This window comes from Rattus norvegicus, chromosome 19 (genome assembly GCF_036323735.1).
Source record: "Rattus norvegicus strain BN/NHsdMcwi chromosome 19, GRCr8, whole genome shotgun sequence".
In the NCBI taxonomy this organism is placed as follows: domain Eukaryota; kingdom Metazoa; phylum Chordata; class Mammalia; order Rodentia; family Muridae; genus Rattus; species Rattus norvegicus.
The window spans coordinates 13,486,596-13,512,467 of NC_086037.1; the positions used below are offsets into that span (position 1 = coordinate 13,486,596).

The 25,872-nt window shown below is 48.6% G+C and overlaps 1 protein-coding gene across 1 annotated transcript; it reads left to right on the top strand.

Moving 5' to 3' along the window:
* Positions 1-2,217: 2,217 nt before the first annotated feature.
* Positions 2,218-23,536, top strand: Mcm5 (minichromosome maintenance complex component 5). The gene is made up of 17 exons (NM_001399204.1): positions 2,218-2,270; positions 2,384-2,558; positions 2,751-2,877; positions 2,963-3,091; positions 7,098-7,270; positions 8,689-8,844; positions 10,307-10,473; positions 12,278-12,449; positions 13,562-13,673; positions 14,942-15,085; positions 15,377-15,442; positions 15,706-15,882; positions 17,240-17,352; positions 18,355-18,483; positions 20,275-20,417; positions 21,690-21,817; positions 22,608-23,536. The coding sequence occupies exons 2-17, from the start codon at positions 2,392-2,394 to the stop codon at positions 22,707-22,709; spliced, it is 2,205 nt and encodes a 734-aa protein (NP_001386133.1). The 5' UTR covers positions 2,218-2,270; positions 2,384-2,391; the 3' UTR covers positions 22,710-23,536.
* Positions 23,537-25,872: the final 2,336 nt, after the last annotated feature.

Sequence of the window (25,872 nt, forward strand, 5' to 3'; positions counted from 1 at the left end):
GCCATACTCTGCTACATAAGCATATGAAGCTATAGGTCCATCCCTGTGTTCTCTTGGGATGGTGGTTTAGTCCCTGGGAGCTCTGGGGGTGTCTGGTTGGTTGGTATTGTTGTTCTTCCTATGGGGTTGCAAATCCCTTCAGCTTTTTCAGTCCCTTCTCTAACTCCTCCATTGGGGATCTCGTGGTCAGTCCAATGGTTGGCTACGAGCATCTGCTTCTGTATTTGTTAGGCTCTGGCAGAGTCTCTCAGGAGACAGCTATATCAGGCTCCTGTCAGCAAGCACTTCTTGGCATCAGCAATAGTGTCTGGGTTTGGTGTCTGTATATGAGGTGAATCTTCAGGTGGGGCAGTCTCTGGATGGCCTTTACTTCAGTCTCTGCTCCACACTTTGTCTCCATATTTCCTCCTGAGTATTTTATTCCCCCTTCTAAGAAGGTCTGAAGCATCCACACTCTGGTCTTCCTTCTTCTTGAGCTTCCTGTGGTTTGTGAACTGTATCTTGGGTATTCTGAGTTTTTGGGTTAATATCTGCTTATCAGTGAGTGCATACCATGCGTGTTCTTTTGTGATTGGGTTACCTCATTCAGGATATTTTCTAGTTCCATTCATTTGCCTAAGAAGTTCAGGAAGAGGGCTGGAGAGATGGCTCAGTGGTTAAGAGCACTGACCGCTCTTCCAGAGGTCCTGAGTTCAAATCCCAGCAACCACATGGTGGCTCACAACCATCTGTAATGAGATCTGATGCCCTCTTCTGGTGTGTCTGAAGACAACTACAGTGTACTTATATATAATAAATAAATAGATAAATAAATAAGTAAATAAATAAAAACAGTTTTAGAAAGACATTGTTTTTAATAGCTGAGTAGTTAGTTACTCCATTGTGTAAGTGTACCACATTTTCTGTATCCACTTCTCTGTTGAAGGACATCTGGGTTCTTTCCAGCTTCTGGCTATTAAAAATAATGCTATGAACATAGTAGAGCATGTGTCCTTGTTACATGTTGGAGCATGTTTTGGGTATATGCCCAGGAGTGGTATAGCTGGGACCTTAGGTAGTACTATGTCCAATTTACTGAGGAACCACCCAGACTGATTTCCAGAGTGGTTGTGCCAGTTTGCAATCCCACCAACAATGGAGGAGCGTTCCTCTTTCTCCATATCCTCGCCAGCACCTGCTGTCATCCGAGTTTTTGATTTTTGCCATCCTGACTGGTCTGAGGTGGAATCTCCGAGCTGTGTGGGAACACACCTGGCTCAAAAGTTGCCGAGACAGCACTCTGGCGCCTCCTGCTGGGCTGCAGCAAGAGGACACTTCTCAGGAATACTTTCTTCAGCAGCTTTGAAAGGAGTAACTTTCTCATATACGATTAATGTTATCTTTTTTTTTTTTTTTTGGTTCTTTTTTTTTTTTTTTTTTTTTTTTTTTTCGGAGCTGGGGACCGAACCCAGGGCCTTGCGCTTCCTAGGTAAGCGCTCTACCACTGAGCTAAATCCTCAGCCCCGATTAATGTTATCTTAAAGGCAGGTTTCTTCAGCCCCCCTAGTGCTAGAAAAAAAATCACCATACTCACGGGCATGGGTGAGGGCTGATAAGTCTACCTTTTATTTATGTGTCTGTATCCAATGCACTTTACATCGCTCAGCCATTGCTCCAGTCCATTTCTTTTTACTTAAAAAAAAGTATATGTATGTATAGATACATATTTGTATCTTTCTTTCTCTACATGTAAGTCACTGGGTCTTGTAAAAGTACAGCAAGCGCTATTGATCACTGATCCATCTCTCTAATCCCACCATTTTATTTGGGAGAGTCACCCAGGCTAGCCTTGAACTTGCGATCCCCCTGCTAGACTTTACGGGTAGCTGGGCTAACAGACTTGCGCCACCGGGCTAGGTTTTCTCGTAAGACCTAAGACTTAAGAAACGCGCACAAAGCTTCCAAGCCTCTGCGCCATCTTTGTTCAGCTAGCGCCACGGTCACAGCTTCCCTCTAGCTCAGAAGTTTCGCGCCAAAACGTCCCGCCTCATAAAATGGAGACCGGAAAGAGTTGGTCAGTGACGTCACCAAAAAGCCCCAGCCAATCATCTTGGGAATCCGGCCTTGGAGGCGGGACTCCACTGGCGCAGAGCGGTCCAATAGCTGTCCGCGGGGCCGGACGAACCAATAGGAGCGCAGAGACCGCGGCGGACGAACTCCCAGGTTGGTTTTTCCCGCGAAAGTCGGCTTCCTCTAGGAGGGTGGAGGTTCGTGTGGCGCGGCTCTGTGAGGTGAGGGGTTTGCAGGACCGGCTAGGGAAGCCTGGGCAGAGGCCAGTGCGACGGAGCATCCCTGCCGCCCCAGGCCGCTTAGCTCTTTCTCTTTTCTGTCTCCCTTGACCCAGGTACAGTCATGTCGGGCTTCGACGATCCGGGCATTTTCTACAGCGACAGCTTCGGTGGCGACCCGGGTGCGGAAGAGGGCCAGGCTCGCAAGTCGCACCTACAGAAGCGCTTCAAGGAGTTCCTACGACAGTACCGAGTGGGCACCGATCGCACGGGCTTCACCTTCAAGTACAGGTGGGACAGCGTCCGTGAGTCATTATTAGGGGGGCGCCTTTTCTTGACAGCCTCTCTTCAGGCCTAAAGTATAGAATGGTCTATAGTTAGGTGTGTTTTGAGAGAGGTGGGACCATTGGTGCATGTAGACACCGAAGCCGGGGTGCATGTGAACCGCTGCTGACACCCCTGCCCCCTTGTTGACCACTAAAGGGATGAACTCAAGCGGCATTACAACCTGGGTGAATACTGGATCGAGGTGGAAATGGAAGACCTGGCCAGCTTTGACGAGGAACTGGCTGATTACTTGTATAAACAGCCAGCCGAGCACCTGCAACTGGTGAGTAGCACCCATTTCAGAGCTTCCTAAAGCCTAGCCCTGCCCCATCACCAGCAACTTGATGCGTTCGTTTCCTCTTCTTCAGCTTGAGGAAGCTGCCAAGGAGGTAGCTGATGAGGTGACCCGGCCCCGGCCTGCTGGAGATGAGCTGCTCCAGGACATTCAGGTCATGCTCAAGTCAGATGCCAGCCCGTCCAGCATTCGGATTCTGAAGGTAGGAGTTTATTGGATGGCTAGTCAGGGTGGCATGGCCGTTGTGTGGTGCAGAAGGCTTCTGAGACAGAGAGCCTGGAGTACCAGATGTGCGACCCTGACCGAGACATTTGACGTAATTTAGCCTGTATCCTGTAAAATTACCTCAGTGGATCGATGTCCTAAAAGGAAGGCAGAGTTGAGTCTTGGAGAACAACAGTGAGTTCCTATCCATTGGGGAGACCAAAAAAAAAAAAAAAAAAAAAAAAAATAGTAAACACCATCCATAACTGGGAGGCGGAGGTAGAGGCCTGGTATATATGAGATGAGACCATGTCTACAAAACAAAACAAAACAAAACAACACTAAAAGAAAGTGGGTGGGGACACTGTAGCTATTACTGAGAGGGGTGGAGAGTTGACAGCACTTACAGGAAGGGTTGTTGGAACTGAAATTGAATGATATGTAGCCAGTCAGGTCAAAACCTGGAAGTGGGTGCAGAGGCACTGGGGTGACAGTGGTGGCCTGTTTGGAGGCATGGAAAGAAAGCAGTGTGTCTGGAGCCCCTGAGTTTGCCTGTTGGTAAAGAGGAGGTGGGGCCCAGGATAACCTGGGTGTCACCTGTCTTCCACCATGTGAGTTCCTGGGTTTGCTGAGATGTCCCGCTGGCCCTGCTTCCATTCTCTTTTTATGAGGATGGGGGTTAATCTCAGGGCTTCTGTGTCAGGCAAAGCTTTCTTGAACTCAAGCCCTAGACTCTGATACCCGAATTCAGAATTCGTCCAATTCTTCTGGCTGGTATGTAGAAGAGGAGTTATAAAGTGGGCAGACATGGAAACAGGAAGGAGGACATAATGTTTCTTGTTCTATCTTAGGACTGATGAGAAAAGAACAGGACACGGGGTCAGGCTTTGCGAGTAGTGCAGTGACATGGCATTTGTTACCTCTTCACTTGGTGTCACCCACCCATTGTGTGTTGTACTTAGAAAGCTGTATTTCATATTGTTTGAAGCCCTCAGAGCTCTGGGTCTTTTTTTGGAGTCAAGTTACTCTTGGTTAGCACGGATAGCATATCTTCCAGAAGCAGCTCTGAGTCCTCTCTCTGCAGGCTCTAGAGACCCACACTCTAGAACTGAGCTGCACCTTACAGTGCCAGTGTGATGGTGGCATTGGATCTGAGCGGAGGCTGCTGTTTCATTGGAAAGACAAGCTTGTTCCTCTTTTAGGGACAGAGCACTCTGGAATGTACTGCAAGGCCTGGTCGCAGGAGTAATTGGATCTCTAAAGCTGTGATTCTAAAGGGGGGGTTACAGCCCCACTGCGGGGTTTAAATTATGATTCCCAGCAGAAACAAATTACAGTTAGAAAGTAGCAACAAAAGTAATTTTATGGTTGGGGTCACCACAACCTGGACAACTGTATTAAAGGATCGTAGCATTAGGAAAGTCGAGAATCACTGCTTTAGAGGGATTCCCCCTTAGGGGTGACTGAAACCTCAGGCTTCTTTACTTTGTGGTGTTCCGGAGGACTGGGATACCTGGGCCCTTGTAGGTAATTTTCCCAAAAATTTGTTTTGTGGATTGTTCAAAAATTCTAATGTCTGGGCAGGTTCTTGTGCCTCCACTCTTATTTCCCAGGGGATCCCCTCCTTGTTTCTCTTCCAAATTTAAGATTTTATAGGGCCTGGTGTGAATCTGTAATCCTTTTGTCCCAGAAAAGCTTGAAATAGGACGATGAGGAGGAGAAATGTTGCTTGTTAATTGTTTTAGACTGTATGTATGTATGTATGTATGTATGTATGTATGTATGTATGTATGTGGGTGTTTTATATGTATGCCTGTGTGTGTGTCTGTGTATAGTACATTAGTGCATGTGCCTGCTGCCTATGCTATCAGAAAGACAAAATTGGATTATGGGTGAGTGTTTGTAGGCTACCATGTGTGTGTTAGAAACTGATCTTGGGACTTCTGGAAGGGTAGCCAGTGAGTGTTCTTAACTGCTGAGCCGTTTCTAGCCTACCCCTCATTATGAAAACCATCACATGTAGAGGTATATAGAGAAAATGTAATGAGCCCCAGTATGGTTCCTGAGACTGAGTATTAATATCTTGCCTATTTTCCTGCTTTTCCCCCGTGAAGAATTGTAAGCTGAATGCTGTACATGCTTTTAACTGCAGCATTCAACAGGTCAAAGATGGGATTACAAATTTTATGCCACCCTGGGCTGCATAGTAAGATCTTGACTTATAAACAACCCAAAATAAACGTAGAAAATCTAAAGTGGATTTTAAAGTAAATTACACATGGTGTAGATTAATTAGGCGGTTAAAGGGCAGCATGAGGAAATTTGTTCTCATCCACCGTAAGGGTGCTGGAGATTGAGGAGCTGCTCTCTTGCTAGCCTCCCAGTATGCAGTTGGGGAATGGGGGCGGCAGGGTTACTTTGTGTAACAGCACTACCTGTCCTGAAACTCACTGTAGACAAGGCTGGCCTCAAACCCAGATCCGCTTGCCTCTGCCTCCTGAGTACTGGGATTAAAGGGATGTGTTTTAGGAAAAATCAAATGTTGTATTCGGTTGTTATTGGTCTTAAGTCTCTCATTCCAGAAAAGCATTCCTTACTCTCTGAATGTAATTCCTTTCTCAGTTTCTAGTTTGTAGTAGAGGAAGGGCTGGTTTGTCCTGTAGGAATGTGTGGCCTTGTAGATTTATACGGTGGCCTGCGTGGCTGGATTGAAGCACACCTTCAGTCTGTTTGCAGTCTGGAGGTCGGTTAGTTCAGAGGTCTTGTTCCCTTCTAGTCTGACATACCGAGCAGAAATGTTCATGGGTCATGCTGGTGCTGTGTGCTACATTCTTATCACTGGCGTCCCTGTAGTCCTTTCATAGTTTCAGAGCTCCAGTCCTGTGCATGTGTTTGTTTTCTGATCAAGCCCAATATGCCCCAACTTGGAGAAATGGCAGGGAGATTGTCCCAGTCTTGTAGACTGGTGAGGCTGGCACAGGAGGCAATGGAATGTGTGCGAATGTCTCACTATTAGTGAAGATAGAATATAAAAAGGAGAGGACTTGTCATCCAGCTTAATGACTAGTAACAGGGCAGTCATGCTGTCTGTAGGAGGCCTTGGAGCTCTTGAGACAAGTCCGATGATTTATCTTGTCATTTCACCTGACTCCTGACAGTGTATATCCCTGAAAGATGAGGGTCTTATTTTGTTTTGTTTTGAAACAGGGTTTCATTATGTAGCAGCTCTGGCTGTCCTAGAACTTACTATGTCTGACTTTGAACTCAGATCCACTTGCCTCTGTCTTTAAAGTGATATCAGAGGTGTGCACCACTGTGCCTGGCTCAGGGGATCATTTACAGCCTGACTGAATGTCCTAACAGATGAATACGTTCTCAAGAGATACTTTAGCTATAAGACTACTAAAACATGGACCCCTAAGAAATTGGCATTTCCTCAGGAATCTCATACTGAGAAAAGAAAAGCCTGAACCATTATGGAAACTCTTCTCTGGAATGGGGTTTACATTACATAAATAGTGATGGCAGTGGTGGGTGGGACCTCACACCTTGATCAAGTTGCCATGGTAGACATATCCCTGGTTCGTTTAAACTTTGGTCTCACTTCAGCCTGAGGCTGATAGAATGTCCATGGCAGTTGGTGACAGGATTGAGCTAGAACCAGGGTCTCTGTCCAAGTCAGTTCTCTGGAACAGCACAGGAAGCTACTGTCAGAGCTGGAGTTTGAGTCTTCTGGTTGTGTTGTTAAATGTTTCATGTTTCCTTTGTCTCCCAGTTCCTTGCCATGTTCTGCAAGGCCCTGGAAAGTGAGGGCTTGTTCAGGGCAGGCCCCTGAGCCTGGTGTCCGGGTGGCCTCACATTAGGTGGGTGCTCTGGAAACTGAGCTAAACTGTGAGTCATGACTGCCAATTCCTCCAGATCTTGCCCTCAAGATGTCATTCCTCAGCCTTCCCATATCGCCTCCTTCTCCTTAATCATCAAGCTTCTCTGTGGCTTTGTTATAGTCAGACATGATGTCACACCTGGTGAAGATCCCTGGCATCATCATCTCGGCCTCTGCAGTCCGTGCCAAGGCTACCCGTATCTCCATTCAGTGCCGCAGCTGCCACAACACCCTCACCAACATCGCCATGCGCCCAGGCCTAGAGGGCTATGCCCTTCCCAGGAAGTGTAATATGTGAGTATAGCCAGGAGGGACTCTGGGGGAAATGACCTGAAGTAGCAGAAAAGCTGGCAACCCTGGCAAGTGCTGCCTGCACTGCTCGTTGGAGACCTTAAGGCAAAGACGGCATAGCTCTATATCCTTGAGTTAGGCAGGAACAACAAACCCAGCCAGTGTCCCTTCATGTGGTTGAACTTCATCCCACCTAGATAATCCGCATGGCTTCTGTGGAGTCCAAGGTTGGAGAGGAAGCAGTCCAGAGGATTAAGTCTATATGGGAACTGTTTTGTGTAGTCCTGGCTATCCTGGAGCTCACTCAGCCTGAGTCCAGGCTGGCTTTGAAATCAGAAAGATCTGCCTGCCTCTCTGTCCCGAGTGTTGGGTGGCATGTGCCATTGCCACCTGGCTTATGGAATCTTCCAAAGCCACTGGATGGCTAACCCAGTGTGCTCACTGTACTGCCTAAGAACACGGCTATACTACTTGATACTTAGCATATTGTTAACTACGGCAGCAGAATGCATGGACTTCCTCCAGTTAATAGGACTTAAATAGTTTACTGTATGGTTCTTAATGGAAAATGTTTGCTGACTCTGGCCTTACAGACTACTTACATCTTAGCTGCTTTGGCTTTCTCTTCTAGTTTCCGTATTGCCTGAGGCAGATTGGCATTGTCCTGGGCTGTTGCCTACCCTCACCTGCTGCCACAGGGTAGCTGGCCCCATCCCCTGTCCACCTTCACTGCTCCTCAGTCTGTTCCCTGTAAAGGAGCAGAGTGGTTGGCCCTTCCATCGGCTGCCTTGCTCTAGTGCACTTGCCTTCCCCTAAGTGGCCTTCCCTCAGGCTGCCACAGTGTCCCTACCGCTTCAAGCTCCTTACATGTCCTTGTCCCCAAAGGTGCCTTCCTTATCCCATGTTTGTTTTTGGTTCACACATGCCTGCACATGTTAATCTGCCTGTTTTTACTGCATGCCTTTATACTATGCAGATGTTTTTCAATCCTGATGGGAACTTAGCTTCCCAGACCCGAGGCTTAGGTTTACTGCTCTGTGTCCTTACCTGTATTTGCTGAGTAGACTTACTGTACGGCTTCAGAGTCTGCACCCTCAGAATGGTCTAGAGGTGGTAAAATCTCACCAGAAAAGATACTAGGCTAAGAATAGGGTTTTGTAAGGGATTTGATGATAGAGCTCCTCCTACACCTGTGAGGACAAGAGGCCTCATGAGGGAATGATGAGTGACTGCCACCTCAGTGTGACAGGGAGAAGCCAAGACACCTGAAGATGTGACTTTGGGTCTAGCACCCTGCCACCATGGAAACTCCTAGGCCTTCCCAGATATGCCCCAGCTCTGCCTTATAATGCTGCTGAATGGGGGAGTCCCGCCTTTGGGTTCTCAGGGTAGCTCTAGTGACCACTTCTTCCCTTGCCCAGGGATCAGGCTGGGCGCCCAAAGTGCCCACTGGACCCATATTTCATCATGCCTGACAAGTGCAAGTGTGTGGACTTCCAGACCCTGAAACTGCAGGAACTGCCTGATGCAGTCCCTCATGGTGAGATGCCCAGGCACATGCAGCTGTATTGTGACAGGTAAGTGTGCAGGGGCTGTGGGTTGGTGTGCACGCCACTCCATCTGGTGGCAGTGTAGGCTCAAGCCCTCGCTGTGTCTGGTGCATTATCTTATGTGTGAGCCACTGCCGCTGTCCTCACACATCAGAAGAGGGCATCGGACCCATTGCAGACGGCTGTAAGCCACCGTGTGGGTGCTGGGAATGGAACTCAGGACCTCTGGAGAGCAGTCAGTGCTCTTAGCCACCCAGCCCCGACTTTGTCATTTTTTGTTTCCCATAGTTTGCAAGGCATGTCCACTCCTACTTTATTTACATGGGTACTGTAAACTAAGGGAGGTCAGATGACTTTATGAGTAGAACTAAGGCCTGTGTGTCTTCCAGGACAGTCTCTATCCCTCCTAGTACAGAGCTGGATAACCAGAAGCAGTGCTAGCTCCTATCTAGTTTGGGCCTTTGTTGAATAGTCACAAAATGACCTAGATGAAGGCTTACGGATCCCTGAGTTTTTACCCTGGGCTCATATACCTGAGGATGAGTATCAGATGTAAAGCTTGCTGGGGAGTGGATCCACAGTTGTCAGCTTTATCATTGACAAAACTGTGCAGACTCAGCTTGGGGAAACTATATACTAAGTCCCAATTTTTTTTTCCTAGACAGAGTGCCTGAAAAGCCATTATCAAGAGTTTAACACAATTGAGTATATTGTATTAGAGTCTTCTCTTATGTATTCAGAGAACTGGGGGGTTGCATCGTGGAATGGGTAGGAAGTTAATAGGACAGTGTATGTAGCAAAAACAGTCCTCGGTGAGACTGATTTGATAGTATCTGTCCTCGCTGAGACTGATTTGATATACATAGAACACCTTTCAGTTTGTTGGTTACCTTGCTTGATTCCCAACAGCTGAGACAAGTCAGAGTCCTCTTTTCAAGCTCAGAGAGGCACAGTGACTTCTGAATTCACACAGCTACCTTATGGTCCTTTAAGCTATATTGATTCTGGGGAAACATGGAGACTTTAACTGCTTAACGTCTTATTGTTAAAGAGATGACTGAAAACTAGAGGCAGATTGACCGCGCTGAGCTCAGGGAGTATGGTGGAGGCAGAAAGGGAGGGAGGGTAGCGCTAGCACGTAGTCCGTAAGGGATTGAGGAGGAAGTTTGCCCTAGGGTGCCTGGTCACAGCTAAAATAAGCTAGGACTTCTGAAGGCTTGGCAAGGGCACCATGCCTCACCTCTGCCAGTACAGCACCTGACCTCTTGAGTTCAGTGAGAGTCAGGCCAACATCCTGACACTGTGCTAACTATGCAGGCTGACGTGTGTGGTAGCAGGAGCAGGGAAAGGTTCCGTTACTAACTCTTAAACCACACAGGGATTGAGCTGCCTTGATAGTGATACTTAGGGTAGAAGCACTGAGCTGACCACACCGTCCATCACCTTGAATCCCATTTGCTCATCTTTATCTTCCCTGCACTTTACCCAGGTACCTGTGTGACAAGGTTGTTCCTGGGAACAGGGTCACCATCATGGGCATTTATTCCATCAAGAAGTTTGGCATGAACCCCAGCAAGGGCCGGGACAGAGTGGGTGTGGGCATTCGGAGCTCCTATATCCGGGTGCTGGGCATCCAGGTAGACACAGATGGTTCTGGTGAGTTGCTTTGAATTCTACAAGCTGCTCACGTGATAACCTAGGCATTCTTGAATTGCTCAAACCGTTAGGATGTGCTGTGCTGTGTGTGTGTGTGTGTGTGTGTGTGTGTGTGTGTGTGTGTGTGTGTGTGTGTGTGTGTGCGTGTGCGCGCGCGCCACATTAGACAAATATTCTACCACTTAGCAGTATTCCCTATCCTAGGGTGTTCATTTTTACAGCAACAGTTTGTTGCCCTAAATTTTCTACTTACTGGTGTAGTTTGTAGCTGCTGCCCTAAGTTGTTGCCTGAATGCATGCTTGAGTTGCATGACTTGGTGTTATAGATGGGATGAGGTGTGTGTCCTGTGCTGCATCTTGGTGGGTGGAAAGGAAAAAGTGCATAAGTGTGAGCAGACAGGATCTAGTTGGAAAAGGAGCCCCTAAGGGACAGGTATCTGACATTGAACTGCTTTATTCCATTGAGCATTGTGGGAAGGAGTCGTCTATCAGGAGTGTGAGCAATGGCTTTGAAGGGTGTCGGTGTGAGGGAGGTCCTTTCAAGTATAAAGGAGAACTGGTGGGAACTCAGGGCGGGTGGGGGTGGGGGTGCAAGTGACAGGGTCGAGTGGTAGGGGTCAAGTAAAGAGCCTCAACTCTGAGATGGAGCAGAGATCTCATGCTTACATCCAGGGACAGCGGGAGCTGCCTTGAGGAATGGTCCCTACCTCTGGTCTAGAGTGATGGAGTTCTAGTACTGTGTCCATATTTCGTGTTGGTAGGAGCTAGCTCCCTTGGTTAAAACTGGAAAAGCTATGGGTTCATCTGGCCATATTCCAGACGTGGACTCTTCCTGACTTGCCATATCACTTCATGCATTTCCCATCTCTTGAAAGCGGCTCTTCTTTAGCCTTCCCTCCCCTTGCTTAGCAAATCCTCCAGATCCTCTTCAGTTCCCTATGTTGTTTTTTAAATCCCCTTACCCAGTAAGCAAGCTGCTTGGCTGCTCTACTTTTATGGCCACTTTTTTTTTTTTTAAAGATTTATTCATTTATTATATATAAGTACACTGTAGCTGTCTTCAGATACACCAGAAGAGGGCATCGGATCTCTTTACAGGTGGTTGTGGGCCACCATGTGGTTGCTGGGAATTGAACTCAGGACCTCTGGAAGAGCAGTCAGTGCTCTTAACCGCTGAGCCATCTATCTCTCCAGCCCTTATGGCCACTTCTTACCTCCCTGCTCTGAGTCCCACTATTGTCTCCTGGGTTGTTTTTTTAAAGCCCTCTGCCACTTGGTCCCACCCGCTTCACTTGGTCCCACCCTCTTCACTTGGTCCCACCCTCTTCACTTGGTCCCACCCGCTTCACTTGTCTCACCCTCTTCACTTGGTCCCACCCTCTTCACTTGGTCCCACCCTCTTCACTTGGTCCCACCCGCTTCACTTGTCTCACCCTCTTCACTTGGTCCCACCCGCTTCACCTGTCCCACCCTCTTCACTTGTCCCATCTCCTTTCCTCAGCAGCTCAAGCTGTTTTGATCGAGCAATTGCACTGACTATCTGTCTATGAGAGACTTTCCAGTGTCCTCAAGAGTATGTGATCTGGCCTTCTGTTTGGAACTTTTTTCCTCTCTGGCCCCTTGAGATTTGAAAGACTGATGCAGCCCCGTGCCCTAGCTTTCCTTTTCCTGAGGGACTGACTGTCCTGGTGCTGAGAGCGGTTGGTGTGTTGACGGCATGTCAGGGTGCTTCTGATCTAGGCTGGTCTCAGCAGTAGGCTGGAGGAGATGCCCGCCCCTTGCTCACTTATGCAAACTGTCCTAGGCCGCAGCTTTGCTGGGTCTGTCAGCCCACAGGAAGAGGAGGAATTCCGTCGCCTGGCTGCCCTCCCCAACATATATGAGCTTGTCTCCAGGAGTGTTTCTCCCTCCATCTTTGGGGGCATGGACATGAAGAAGGCCATTGCCTGCCTGCTCTTTGGCGGTTCCCGAAAGAGGTGAGGGGTCTGGAGGGAGGGTGCTGATGACAAGGCTGCTCCAGGAGGACATCTGTGTGATGAGGACCAGCCTTGGTCCCTCAGCCTGCTGGCACTGGGAAGACCTAGGCTCTGTGGTCTAGCGCGAGAGACCCCACCTTGAACCAAAGTGTCTAAGAATAAGACATGCGAAATACCTGATACTCAGAAGGTGTCCTGTCTTTCCCCTCCCTCCCCTCCTCTCCCCTCCCCTCCCTCCCCTCCCCTCCCTCCCCTCCCTTCCCTTCTTTAAGATTTATTTATTTTATGTACATGAGTACACTGTCGAGTTCTTCAAACACACCAAAAGAGGGCATCAGATAACAATGCAACTGATTGTGAGCCAGCATGTGGTTGGTGGGAATTGAACTCAGGACCTCTGGAAGAGGTCTTAACCACTGAGCCGTCTCTCCAGCCCCCCCCCCCCTTTTTTTTTTCCGTTTTAAACAGGTCTTAATGTCCTTCAAACTCATGATCCTCCTGCTTCAGTCTCCAAGATTCTAAGATTACAGGTGTTGTCACCGTTCCTGGTTTCCTCTGTCTGTCCCTTTGAAGCTCTAAAACAAAGCTCAGACAGGAGAAGCAATGATAGTGTACACTAGTGGCTACTGTTAAATATGCTTTTTGTATGTTCAGAGCATTCTTGTAAGTGCCTAATCTGTCCTGAGCCTAGCCTGTCCTCTTAGCAGTGTATATGGATGTTAGTGTTGTATTCATTTCATGGATGAGGAAAACTGAGGCACAGAGAACGAAAGGACTTGCGTGAGGTAACAGGTTGGGCTGGATTCTGCCCTGTGGCTACTCTGCAGTGTACACAGCCCTCAGTGCCATTTCTGTTACATTCTTATATACCCCACCCTCCAGTGTTGGGCTAGGAGCCAGATAACTGGTGAGCTTGTTTCTGGGCCAAACTCATTTCCACCTGTTCTGAGACTCTTAGGGGAGGGTGAGGAGCTCACAGGAAGCCAGGAGTGCTGATGCACACGTACAGTCCTAGAATCGGGAAGTCTGAGGTGAGAAGATCATGAGTTAGTTCAGAGGATGGCCCTCAAGTAGATTTTTTGCTTTGTCTTCTACCTACCTGTTGTCTCTAGGCTCCCAGATGGACTCACTCGCCGAGGTGATATCAACCTGCTGATGTTGGGGGACCCTGGCACAGCCAAGTCACAGCTTCTGAAGTTTGTGGAGAAGTGCTCTCCTATTGGGGTGAGTGGCTGGGGACAACTTCCTCTTAGCTTAGGTGCCCCAGCAGGGAGGAAGGCTACAGGGTAGAGTTGCCTAGTTCCTGGACATGCATGGGATCTGGTTCAACCAGATCTTCGTCCTTATTCATCTTGGCTGTGGTCAGGATGGCAGAGGGGGTGTGTGTGTAGGGGTGGGTGGTATGAGCATTGGACTGAGTCAGGCCTGCTTTGCTGCTTAGCCTGGCAGTAGCTGCATGTGGACTTGGAAGAGGTAGCCTAGATTCTCTGAGCATCAGCTTGCCCGTTTGCTAAATAATGACACTGCTCATGATAATAGCTGGGATCAAGGACCAGATGCTTGCTGAAGTGCCTGCCACGGCTTACTCATTTACCTGTCTTCTTGTGAAGTGTTCAGTTGTGCCTTGGAGGAAGTGTCTTGCTAAGATCCCACTGCTGGGAACTTTAGAACGAGGTTCAGGCCAGTGTGTCTAATGACCCAGGTGCCCTGGGTCTGTGAGGGTCAGGGAGAGGGTAGAGGTGATGACTGACCAGTGGGCTGTGCCATGGGAAGTGGCGGTTTTGGATGGAGAGGAGGTGTGCTAAGTTAACCACATTGGCGCTGTCCCATAGAAATATCAAGGCCTGAAAATGTAAGTTGTGTCATATTTATTAGAGTAGCCACATTTATAAAGTAAGAATAGGTGGAATTAATTTGTATAATCTGTTTAGCCTGAAGTCCAATATAAGCATCTTTTTTTCAGTGTAGATGAACCCCAAATCTTGTGCATGTTAGGGAAATATTTTACCACTGAGGTACATCCCAGGCCTTTTACATGAAAGTATTGAATACTTGGCATTCTTTTTTTTTTTTTTTTTCTTTTTTTCGGAGCTGGGGACCGAACCCAGGCTCTTGCGCTTGCTAAGCAAGTGCTCTACCACTGAGCTAAATCCCCAACCCCGAATACTTGGCATTCTTGTTAGCACAGTGTGATCTGAGCATGCCTCACGTGCACCTCAGGTAGGATTTATATATTTCAAGGGGTCTGTCAGTTGGTAGCATACAGGTCTTCACAGATGATGGACTCAGGGTAGAGGCATCCTTTTCAGGGATGTGCTGTAGCTCAGTGAGCCGTTTTCCTTCTAAGGAAGGAAAGGCTGAGGCCCAGCTGGGTACAGTTGAGTTCTGTACTGTTCAGTCAGCTTTGCAGTGTGATGTGGATAAGTCACAGTCCTCTGAGCTCTTGTCCCTTGGGGCTAGTACTGAGTACTGACACCTCCTGTCTCCCCCAGGTGTACACATCTGGGAAAGGCAGCAGTGCTGCTGGCTTGACTGCCTCTGTGATACGGGACCCCTCATCGCGAAACTTCATCATGGAAGGTGGAGCCATGGTTCTGGCTGATGGTGGGGTTGTCTGTATTGATGAGTTCGACAAGGTGAGTCTTCTAGTCACAGGAGTGGAGTGTGTGGCTTCAGGTGTGGAAGCAGATACCACTTCTGAGAGACTTTATGTAGTTCTTGTACCCATCACTCTGGGGGAACTTAGGATAGGCTGCTTCGCCTCTCTGGGGTTCTCTGGAAATTCAGGAGAGTGAAAGCCAAGCCCTTGTGATTATCTGCTATTGGCTGGCCTGAAGTCTACTATAGAATGGTAGCGGCTCCTTGTTATTTTTCTGCCCTCTTCTCTGTTTGGGTGAGGGTTCTGATAGACAAACCCTTCAATGCAGATGCGGGAAGATGACCGTGTAGCAATCCATGAGGCTATGGAGCAGCAGACCATCTCCATTGCCAAGGTGAGTGGCAGCCACCCACCCTTCAGCAATCCTAAGTCCTTCTAAGGCTGCTCTGATGGATGTAACCAAGTCCTCTTTGCCCAAGACTGTGCTAGCAGCAGCAGGCCTGGAAACTGGGTGGGGGAGCAAGAGCGCACATGTGCAAGCATGTACACATGCATATGCATATATGTAATGTATGAGTTCATATGTTCAAATGTGATGGGGAAGCCTGTTCCAGGATTTCTGGTTATTTGGTCCATTTACTCCCTTTTCTATTTCAGGCTGGGATCACTACCACCTTGAACTCTCGCTGCTCTGTTCTGGCTGCAGCCAATTCAGTATTTGGCCGATGGGATGAGACAAAAGGGGAGGACAATATTGACTTCATGCCTACCATCTTGTCCCGATTTGACATGATCTTTATCGTCAAAGATGAGCACAATGAGGAGAGGGACATGGTATGTCTCGGGCTAGGCTGGTGACAACAGATAGGTTCATAGTCATGAGGGTGGATAAGAGAGTTAGCCACAGAAATGCTGGTGATCAGAGGAAGCATATGAAATGACTTGTTAATGGCTTGTGGAGAGTTGGAGAGGAAGCTAGAGTCCTAAGACCTAGTCCTACTTATGCACTGAGGGAGGTGCTCTGTGTGTGTGTGTGTGTGTGTGTGTGTGTGTGTGTGTGTCTGTGTCTGTGTCTGTGTATGTCTGTGTGTGTGTGTGTGTGTGTCTCTGTGTGTGTCTGTGTGTGTGTGTGTGTGTGTGTGTGTGTGTGTTTTAAGCAAGAAGCTAAAAATCTGAGCTTCACTTTCTACCCTAGTTAGTAAATTTCTGAAAGAAAATAGCTTATGGAACTTGCTAAGTCCATAGGTGTAGTGCCCATAAGGACCTAGGTTGTTGGACTAGCTGTCTGTTTCTGCTTCCCTTTTGGAGGCTTTGTTCTCAGACATTTGCTGCCTGCGGTGGTAAAGACAAAGCCTGTGTTGGCCAGGCTGAGGGGTACACGCTTTCTGAGCTCTGGCTGCCTGGCTCAGACTCCTTCAAGATGGCTTCTCTCAGCTTCTCTGAGCTGTTCTGCTTGGCCTCAAACTAACTTTGGCAACGTGTTCTAATCTTCTGGCTCCTCCTTATTCTCTGGTTTGTTTTGTCTTCACCTCTGTCTAGCTTGTTCTTCCCCTGCAACCTGTCTTTCCACAGTTGTCCCACTAAAACTGCCTTGTTCTTTTCTCTGGACCGCCCGCCCCTTCAGCAGCTTGCTTTTCTTTTCTCTCTTTTCATGTGAGACTTGGGCATATTCCTTTTTGTCCCTGATTTGTCACTTTGTCGCCACTTAGACATCACTTTCAAGCATAGGTGTTTCCTTCTGCAAACAAACTTTTGCCTTCATTGTTTGGGAATAAAGGGCTGAGCCATACCACACAAGAAAAAAAATCTCAGGTTCACAGTGTGACCAGATATCTTTTTTTTTTTTTTTTTTGGTTCTTTTTTTTCGGAGCTGGGGACCGAACCCAGGGCCTTGCGCTTCCTAGGTGAGCGCTCTACCACTGAGCTAAATCCCCAGCCCCGTGACCAGATATCTTAAGATTAGCTATTGCTGTAACTGCCCTGGAAGGAAGATGGGGAAGCCTTTTCCAGTTGTTCTGACAGAAGTGGCAGAGTGGACTCATTGGCTTGGACATGTCCAGTGTCCATGCTTGTCTAGATACTTGCCCCAGTGAGGGTGGACAGGCCAAAGGGACTGGAACAGAAGCATTTGCCATATTTCATCTTGTCTGTTAAACCCGTGAGCTGATCCTGTGTTCCCTGTGCTCCTTAGATGCTGGCCAAACATGTGATCACTCTGCATGTGAGTGCACTGACACAGACACAGGCTGTGGAGGGTGAGATCGACCTTGCCAAGATGAAGAAGTTCATTGCTTACTGCCGAGCGTGAGTGCTGGGAGATGATAACATGGGCTTTTTGGATGGAGGGAAAGCCCAGTCCTGTTCTGTTCCTTACTCGGGATTACCTGATAACCCTGTTCTGAACTTGGTTCTATTCCCGTCTGTCAATTTGACCCTCCATGAGTTTACGTTTATGGCTTTGGGCAGGTTGCTCAAGTGTTCTGAGCCTCAGTTCCCACGGCTTATGTTTAAGTTCTTGGCACCTCCCCACACCAGGCCTTCCTCAGTACATTTCAGTGTACCTGCCATTGGGGCACATGGTGCTTCTTCTGTTCTTCGTATATAAATGACCTATAAGTCTGTTCTAGAAAGCTGAGGGGCAAGGCTAGATAGCGTGTCCAAGGCTGTGTACAGAAAGTAGTGCTGACAGCTCCAGAGGATGTGCCCTTAACCTTATTCAGATTCTCAGGGTTTATCTTTGAAAGGTCTAAGTCCCAAAGAAGGGGTAACCGTTAGTTGTAGCAGTTGAGTGGGTCCCTAATGCATGTCTCACTTTTGCCTCAGTGAGTGGGCGTTAACAGCTCCTGTGTCTGTCGTGGGTTTGAGCTTTGGGAAGCCTTCTAGGAGATCCTATCTCTGGGCCTCAGTTTTCTTATCCTCTTAAATCAGGGAGGTAGAGCTGGAGACTGCTGGGAAGCCTGCTCCCTGGTGGGCCTCCTGGTCTCTGGGGCCCTCAGTGACTGGTAGAACATTGTACACCTCGTGGCCAGACAGCACACTGCAGCCAGCATCAAGAGTAGTTTTCTGCACAAATGTTCAGACTCTTACTCCACTTTCTCAGAGATGTGCCATGTAGATCTCTGACACCTGCTGATAGGCAGGTCAAGTTTTTCTTAAATCTCTTTCAAATGACTCGCCACTTATATTATGAGCAAAAAGCTTTGTTTGGGAACATTCATCTTGTGAGACAATAGAGGTCTGGGAACAGGGTGAGGGCAACCTCGGATTCCTTTCTGGCCTTACTCTAGTTCACTCTGCCGTCTGCAGGAGGTGTGGACCTCGGCTATCAGCAGAGGCAGCAGAGAAGCTGAAGAACCGCTACATCATCATGCGGAGTGGGGCTCGTCAGCATGAGAGGGATATTGACCGTCGTTCCAGCATCCCCATCACAGTGCGGTGAGCTATGCAAGTGGGCTCACGTCAGAGGGCAGGGCTATTTGGTCACTGCTATTCTCATAACATGGGTGTGGTGTGGTCATCTGGGCTTCTGGGACCATGTACTGTGGCTTCCTAATTATCTCTCTGTGTGTGTGTGTGTGTGTGTGTGTGTGTGTGTGTGTGTGTGTGTGTGTGTGTGTGTGTGTTGTATGTATTTGAGGCTAGGGATGCCTGGGTAGGCCTCACTTCTGTATTTTGCCTGGCTTCCTTCTTTGAGAGGCAGCCTGAGGAAAGGGGAGGACTCTGTCCTAGCCTCTGATCAGCTGTGTAACTACAGGGAAACTAGAGACCTTTACTGGGTCTCAATTCTTTATGCCTCCTCCACTAGGGTTGTCATTTATTTATAGACAATATAGCTAGTAAGAGCTGGGGCCATCCTGGGCTGAATTATACCTCTAGCATTGATTGGTTACAAGTAGATCTGGTTGTGTATGATGAAACCCAAAGAGAGTAGTTTAAGTGGGAAGTTTATTTTCATGATTAAACTTTAGGAAGTAGGTAGTAATTCATGGTGGTTTTTCAGAGCTGTCAGCCTGGGCTCCATTACATTCACCTTTGCCAACCTTTCAGCCCTGGATGGTTTTAGAAGTGTCAGCTGTCATTTCCACAGTTTGAGCCCCAGGAGAGACCGTGGGAGGAAGACATGCTTTTTTACGGACACTTCTGACATTTTCAGATGATGCGTGGATTTAGAATGTATGGGCTACATCTTGGTCACACTGACACCTAGACCAAAAAGTCAGGAAATATCCTTTAGCAGGCAGTAGAATTAATGGTGTCCCGTGTCTACTCCACCGCAGGGCCCAGGTCTCTTGTGAAGGCAGGATGTGGGGACTTCGCTCACACGGCAGCTGGGCAGGTGTTGGGCTGTTGGAAGCCTGGGGACACCTCTCTGGGGTTGGGGAAGTGCAGTCTGAGTGCAGGACACAGCTGGAGCTGGCTGGGGGGGTCCAGGCTGGCAGTTCTCAGGCTCTTAGGCATCTAGGCACCCCTGGGATGCTGCGGAAGAGCTGAAAGGGGAAGAATGAGAACGGAGTGGGGCTGGGTCTAGTCTGGGGCCGAGGGGGAAAAGAGGGGGGGAAGCTCCTGCTGGGGAGAGTTTTTGGCTGGTTGTCGGTGGTGGGTTTGAGCTTGGTGGTAGCCATCACTGGGAGTAGGCAAAGGACTTCTATGGCTCCCTGTTGGATTCCATGAAAAGAGGCAGTCCATGGTTTCAAGGCATTTATTGTCATGGTAGAAAGTGGGTGAGTAAAACCATCCCCACTTCTCAGAGTGGGCCTGAGATTAAATACCTTTTGCAGGGAGGAGTGTCTGGGAAGGAAAGTTCATTGACTAAGCCTCCAGGCCTTTAGGCACCTCATTATAACAGATCTATCTTGAGCCTACGTGACCTTCACGTCCTCTACCTGTGGGGCGTTGCCCTTACGTGGCTGATGGTCACAAATCTATGGAGGGCTGTGGGCTAGTGACCGGCCTGGTTTCCTGGAAGTCAGGCAAAGCACCTACATCTCTTTTAGGGTCTCCGGGGTTCAAACTTCCTTAACTGGGAACCAGGGTGTCTTTCACTGCCCCACAGCAGGCAGTGTGTGCTGGAATAAAAATTGGGCTCGGTAGAAGGAGTAAAGGGTGATATATTATTGGGAGAGGCAGCAAACTCCTCTGCAGTCCTGACTACCATGGCCATGGCTCTTCCTGGAGGGTCAGAGGAGGGAGTGTGGGCTGAGCCCTCCGTGTGCTGTGTTCCCACAGGCAGCTGGAGGCGATCGTGCGCATCGCCGAGGCCCTCAGCAAGATGAAACTGCAGCCCTTTGCTACGGAGGCCGACGTCGAGGAGGCGCTGAGGCTCTTCCAGGTGTCCACGCTGGACGCCGCTTTGTCTGGCAATCTGTCGGGTGAGTAGGTGCTGGACGTGGGGCTGGACTCTGGGATGGAGAGAGATCTAGTTAGCTGGTGGCCTGCAGGCTGCTGCCTGGATGTGCTTTTGATGATAGCCTTTCCCCTGCTTCTCTCCTGGATGTTTTAACTGTTGGAGGAGGAAGGAGCTTCTCTGTAGACCTCAAATCAGTCCATTATAAGTAATGTAGGCCTGTCACTGGTAGAGGGGCTGTCAGCCCGCCCTCCTGTTGAGCTTAGAACTATTGTAGTTTCCCAATTTTGGCCTCTTTTTTTTTTTTTTTTTTTTTTTTTTTTGGTGACAGTCTGGGACCCCAGGCTGTCAGTCCTTCCTGTCATGGAGTTGAGACTGACAGAACTTCTGTGGTGTCGTGGTCACCAGTCCTGGTGGAATACAGGCCTGTGGGCCCCTGAGCCTTACTGTCTGCTGCCTGCTTTCAGCCAGTCCTGAGGGCGGTGACATGGCAGCCTCTTTAGACACCTCCACCCTCATCTGACAGGAACTCTGGCTCAGCACTTGCCAGTCGCGGTCTAGATGTCAGAGCTATAAGCACGTGGTTCCCAAGGTTCCTGTCCTACCCGTTCTGTAGGCCTCCTGACCTTCTGGTGGGATAGGTGAAGAGGTATAGGTAGTGAATGGAAGGAATGGAGAGGGCTGTGACAGCTGGGCAGTGTGTTGGAGAAGGAGTGGTTCTCTTTCTTATTTGGTAAGGTTGTACAGCTCCCGCTTACCCAGGGCTTCTGGTGGATGGCATCTCTCAGATTTGTATTCTAGAGGGCCCTGTTTGCCCTCCCTCCTAGCTCTCTTGAACTCAGAACTTTGTTTCCAGTGGGCATGGTTGTAGCAGAGGCAGAAGAATCTCTTGAGTTTGAGGTGTGAGGTCAACCAGGGCTGTACAATGACACCGTTCCTCAAACTCAGCCAAATAAAAACTGCTTCCTTCAGGTTTTTTTCTGTTGCTGTTTCTGTTGTCTTGGTATGTGTAGCCCATAGGGTCTCATGGCACTTGACTCTTAGTTACCATGGTTACCCCATCTCTGTGCCTGTTGCATGGCCTCTGTTACCTTTCCCTCTGCCTAGAGCTCTCTTCCCCATATTACTTGATTTTCACTTTTCTGGTGAGGCCTCCACTCTCACACTGTGTTCTGTCTTTAATTTTCTCTGGGGCTGGGTTCAGGCCACTCTAGTTAGAGGCTGTCATCTTTCTGGCCCTTCCAACATGGATGAACTGGGCTTTCTAGCACCCAGTTTCCCTATTGCACTCTCACAGGGGTGGAAGGCTTCACGACCCAGGAGGACCAGGAGATGCTGAGTCGCATTGAGAAGCAACTCAAGCGCCGTTTTGCTATCGGCTCCCAGGTGTCTGAACACAGCATTGTCCAGGATTTCACCAAACAGGTGAGCCTCCCTAACCCTGGGTCCACAGCCCTGGCCCGGGGTATAGAGGGGTCCTGCTGGTTCTCTTCGTCTGCTTCCCACTCAGCCACCACATGCAGTGTTCTGTGCTCAGCAGAGGGGTGCTGGGATGGGATGTTTGAGCCACCATTCCTTTTGTAGGAACTGCTACAGTCTACAGTTGAGGTTGGCTATAGGGAAAGGAGGAAGCTAGGTTTGCAGGAACCAATGCCTGTTTCCCATCTCTTAAGATTTTCCCTTATTTGGATCGTTATAGGGTAGGGATGCCCAAAACCAGATGAGTGAGCCTTGTAGCCCACTGGGGAGGGGGCTGCTGATCCCATGCAGAGGAGAGACTGTTTGGTGTGTCAGGAGGCGCCTGTGCCCTTTAAAATCATGAGGATAACTCTGGTTTCTGTTTTGTGTTTCCTTTCCCGTGTTCCTCTCAGTTTCCTTGTGGAAGTAAATTATGTAGTAATGAGTATTGGCCCTCTATAAGAGACTAGTATTAACAGGCTGGGGCTGGAGAAAGTGTGTTTTTTTTAAGGGCCACAGGGACTTAAGTCCTAGCTCATTTAATTGCTGTATGACCCAAACAAGTGACAGAACGAGTGACAGTCTGTGCCTGCTCTCTTCCTCTGTAAAGTGAGATTGTGCATGAGTCGAGAATGGAGGTGAATGTTTTTGTCTGCTGTGAAGTTGTCTATGATCCCGGGCTGCATCAGCTCCCTTGGGTCATAGCGATACACACGTGCGATACACACGTGCGTCTGACTTGTGCTCCCTCCTACAGAAGTATCCAGAGCATGCCATCCGGAAGGTGCTGCAGCTCATGCTGCGCAGGGGGGAGATCCAGCACCGCATGCAGCGCAAGGTGCTTTACCGCCTCAAGTGAGCCCCGCCCATCAACTGCCCATCAACCTCGGGCCTGGGAAGCTGCCCCACCCACCTCTAGTCAGTGTCCTCGCTACCACAAGCCTCCTTCTGCCCTCCCCCCTGCCTCAGACTGCTGTATGCCGCACAGCTGCAGCCCCTGGAAATGTGCTCTGGTTGTTGGCCTCATGTACTGTGTTTGGGTGTCTGAGGGCTCTGTCTGGTCTGGGTGCCTAGTCCCTGTCTGCCTCCACGACAGGATGAGTCTGGAGCAGGAACAGGCTCTGGAGGTAGAAAGGTCTGTATGTTGGCTCCTGGGCCACTGACTGTCAAGCTTCTTCGTGTGTACAGAGGAAATAAAGTGCGTGAGTCCCTGGCTGCTAAGGACAGCGGAGCCAATACCACAGTAGTGCTGTGCGAAGTCTAAGGTTGACTCACTCAGCTCCCCAGCAGCACCTATATGAGAACTGGATCATTAATTTCGCTATCTGTGCCTCAGTTTCCTAATCTGCAAACAAATTTGATGAATATGAGCTCAGTGAGTGATTGGCTGTCAAGTGAAAACCCAAGCAGGCCACAATGGAGAAAGTCTCCATGGCTTTCTTTACAGCAAGTGAGCCTCAGTGCTGTGTATCACTGGGGGAGGGACCAGACCTCAGGGTTATCAGTGAAGGAGCTGTAGGCCCTTCCCCGAGTCAGCACGGCAGGAGATACTAGTGACAACACTGTTAAAGGAAGGTACCCCAGCACTTTGTATTGCCAAATGCCAAAAACCGTGCTTCTAGAAATCTAGGATTTACAAGATTATGGAAAAGTCAGTGAAATAAAGTGTTTGTTATTTAAAGTACATTTATAAGTGGGAAGTGTCAAATGAATTGAGCGCACTAGTGCTGAAAAGTACTCAGTCACTAACAGTAAAGCAGTAGGGGAAGGCGTCAGAACAGGAAGTACATACACAGGCCTTTTTTCTCATAGCTGACGTCCTGTGCTGAAACCGCTGCTGCTTGGGTGTTTGCTTCTCACTGCCTCCTAGAGATGTGCTTGCCCCTGAAGAGTGGTCAGAGCCGGATCTTTTTGATTGGGCTGCAAACTTGGAATGCAGTGTGCTTGTCTGGCAGGCGGGCTGGGTAGGAACATTGTATCCTACTTGAGGGCCTGCGTAGGACGCATGGACATGCTAGCCTGCAGGAGTGGTTAGTTGAGTGGGAGACACTGGTGTGACACCTATTTCTTGGTAGAGCATGGTTGGCAGGCACAGTGCTAAGGGACATGACAAGCTTGGCTTGCAGGGACACGGGCAGTGCTCAGGGTGGGTGTGCAGCAGCAAGAGGAACAATAAATGCCCAGGAGGATACCTAGGAACTGGGGATTGGTTGGTCTCTGAATCTGAAATGGATCCTAACCTTTGCTTCTACAAGACACTGTCCTGAGCTCTTGCAGCCAAGTTACTGTAGCCCTGCAAGTATGGCCAAGATAGTCTTAGGACACCCACTTTCCCCTCCTTCCTTCCCTGCTTATGGGAACATGAGTGTCTGAGATAAGCAGGATTCGAAGCAGTGCTCTGAGGACTCAGCCAGGGACATCATCAGCCCTGTTCCTTGCTATGCTAAGAGGAGCTGGCTTTCATTGCTTCCCCGCCAGCAGCTTGTCACTGTTTTTACCTTGGTATGCTTGAACCTCCTGGTGTATACCTTGCCCAAGGTATAGACATTTTGTATCCCCTGGTTGGTCTTTCAGCTTAAATATTATTTGTCCTTAGTCATATACTCATGTCATGCAGTGACGGGATTGGCGTGGACACAAATGGGCTACAGTGGCTTGTTAGCTCCTGGGCTCTGCTGTGTGTGCCATCACATTGTCTGACACAGACTGCAGTGAGAGGAGGCTACTGTAGTGTATATCTTGTTGGGGATTTCTGGCAAAACTAACTGTTAATGACAGAAGCTGTTGTGAATCCCAGACACTGGTCACTCCAGCCACCATGGAAGTCTTAATATATAGTGAACACAACAGCCAGACATGGAATTAGCATCCCTGTAACTCCATACTTAGGAGGTAGAAGCAGGAGGATCAGGAGAGTTCAAGGTTGAACTCGGTTTCAAAGTGTTCAAGGCTACAAGTTGGGATTCAGGAGGTTGGTCCTGTTTCAAAAACAATCTACATAACAGTGTGTTAGTGAATAATCTATATAAGAGTGTGTTAGTGAACAGACTACATAAGTGTGTTAGTGAACAGTCTACATAACTGTGTTAGTGAACAGTCTACATAACAGTGTGTTAGTGAATAATCTATATAAGAGTGTTAGTGAACAGTCTACATAACTGTTAGTGAATAATCTGCATAAGTGTTAGTGAACAGTCTACATAACTGTGTTAGTGAACAGTATACATAACTGTTCGTGAACAGTCTACATAACTGTTAGTGAACAGTCTACATAACAGTGTGTTAGTGAATACTCTACATAAGAGTGTTAGTGAACAGTCTACATAACTGTGTTAGTGAATAATTACATAAGAGTGTGTTAGTGAACAGTCTACATTAGAGTGTGTTCGTGGGAAGCAGGCAGGTGGATCTTGAGTTTGAGGCCAGCCTGGTCTATAGAGCAAGTTCCAGGAAAAAGGGCTCACAGAAACTTTGTCTTGAATAAAAAGAAAAAGAAGGGTTGGGGATTTAGCTCAGTGGTAGAGCGCTTGCCTAGGAAGCGCAAGGCCCTGGGTTCGGTCCCCAGCTCTGAAAAAAAGAACCAAAAAAAAAAAAAAAAAAAGAAAAAGGAAAAGATGTGAGCACTGTTTTAAGGATGAGGCAGGCTCTGCTAGGGACTGAGCTCCCCTGACATAAGTTCCGGGCAATAGACAGGCAGTTTAGGGTCTTCTTGATTGTTTCTCAGTTCTCAGAGCTCAGGCTGAGGTTAAGAGAACAGCCATGAGGTGTTTGTACTAGCACCTTCCCTAGAGTCCAGTGAAGGGGTCTGTGGATGGGGGGAATAGCTTAAGGTGGAAGGTGGACAGTTGCACTGTGGTTTGCCAGATCAAATGTGCACTCTCACAGAAACTACAAGCCCAAGGTATGGTTGGCAGGGTTGGTGTCCGAAATCTGGCCTGGAGTATCTGTCTTCATATCCTCAGTTCTTCCGTGCGTGCGTGCGTGCGTACAGGTTAATATAATGAAAGGATACCAATCAGGCT

Bases quoted from the DNA above. Each gene is read 5' to 3' on its own strand.
- Mcm5 (NM_001399204.1), top strand. From the start codon at position 2,392: ATGTCGGGCTTCGACGATCCGGGCATTTTCTACAGCGACAGCTTCGGT. The intron at 18,484-20,274 runs GTGAGCTATGCA...GTGTTCCCACAG, and splicing joins AGCATCCCCATCACAGTGCG to GCAGCTGGAGGCGATCGTGC. The intron at 20,418-21,689 runs GTGAGTAGGTGC...GCACTCTCACAG, and splicing joins TTTGTCTGGCAATCTGTCGG to GGGTGGAAGGCTTCACGACC.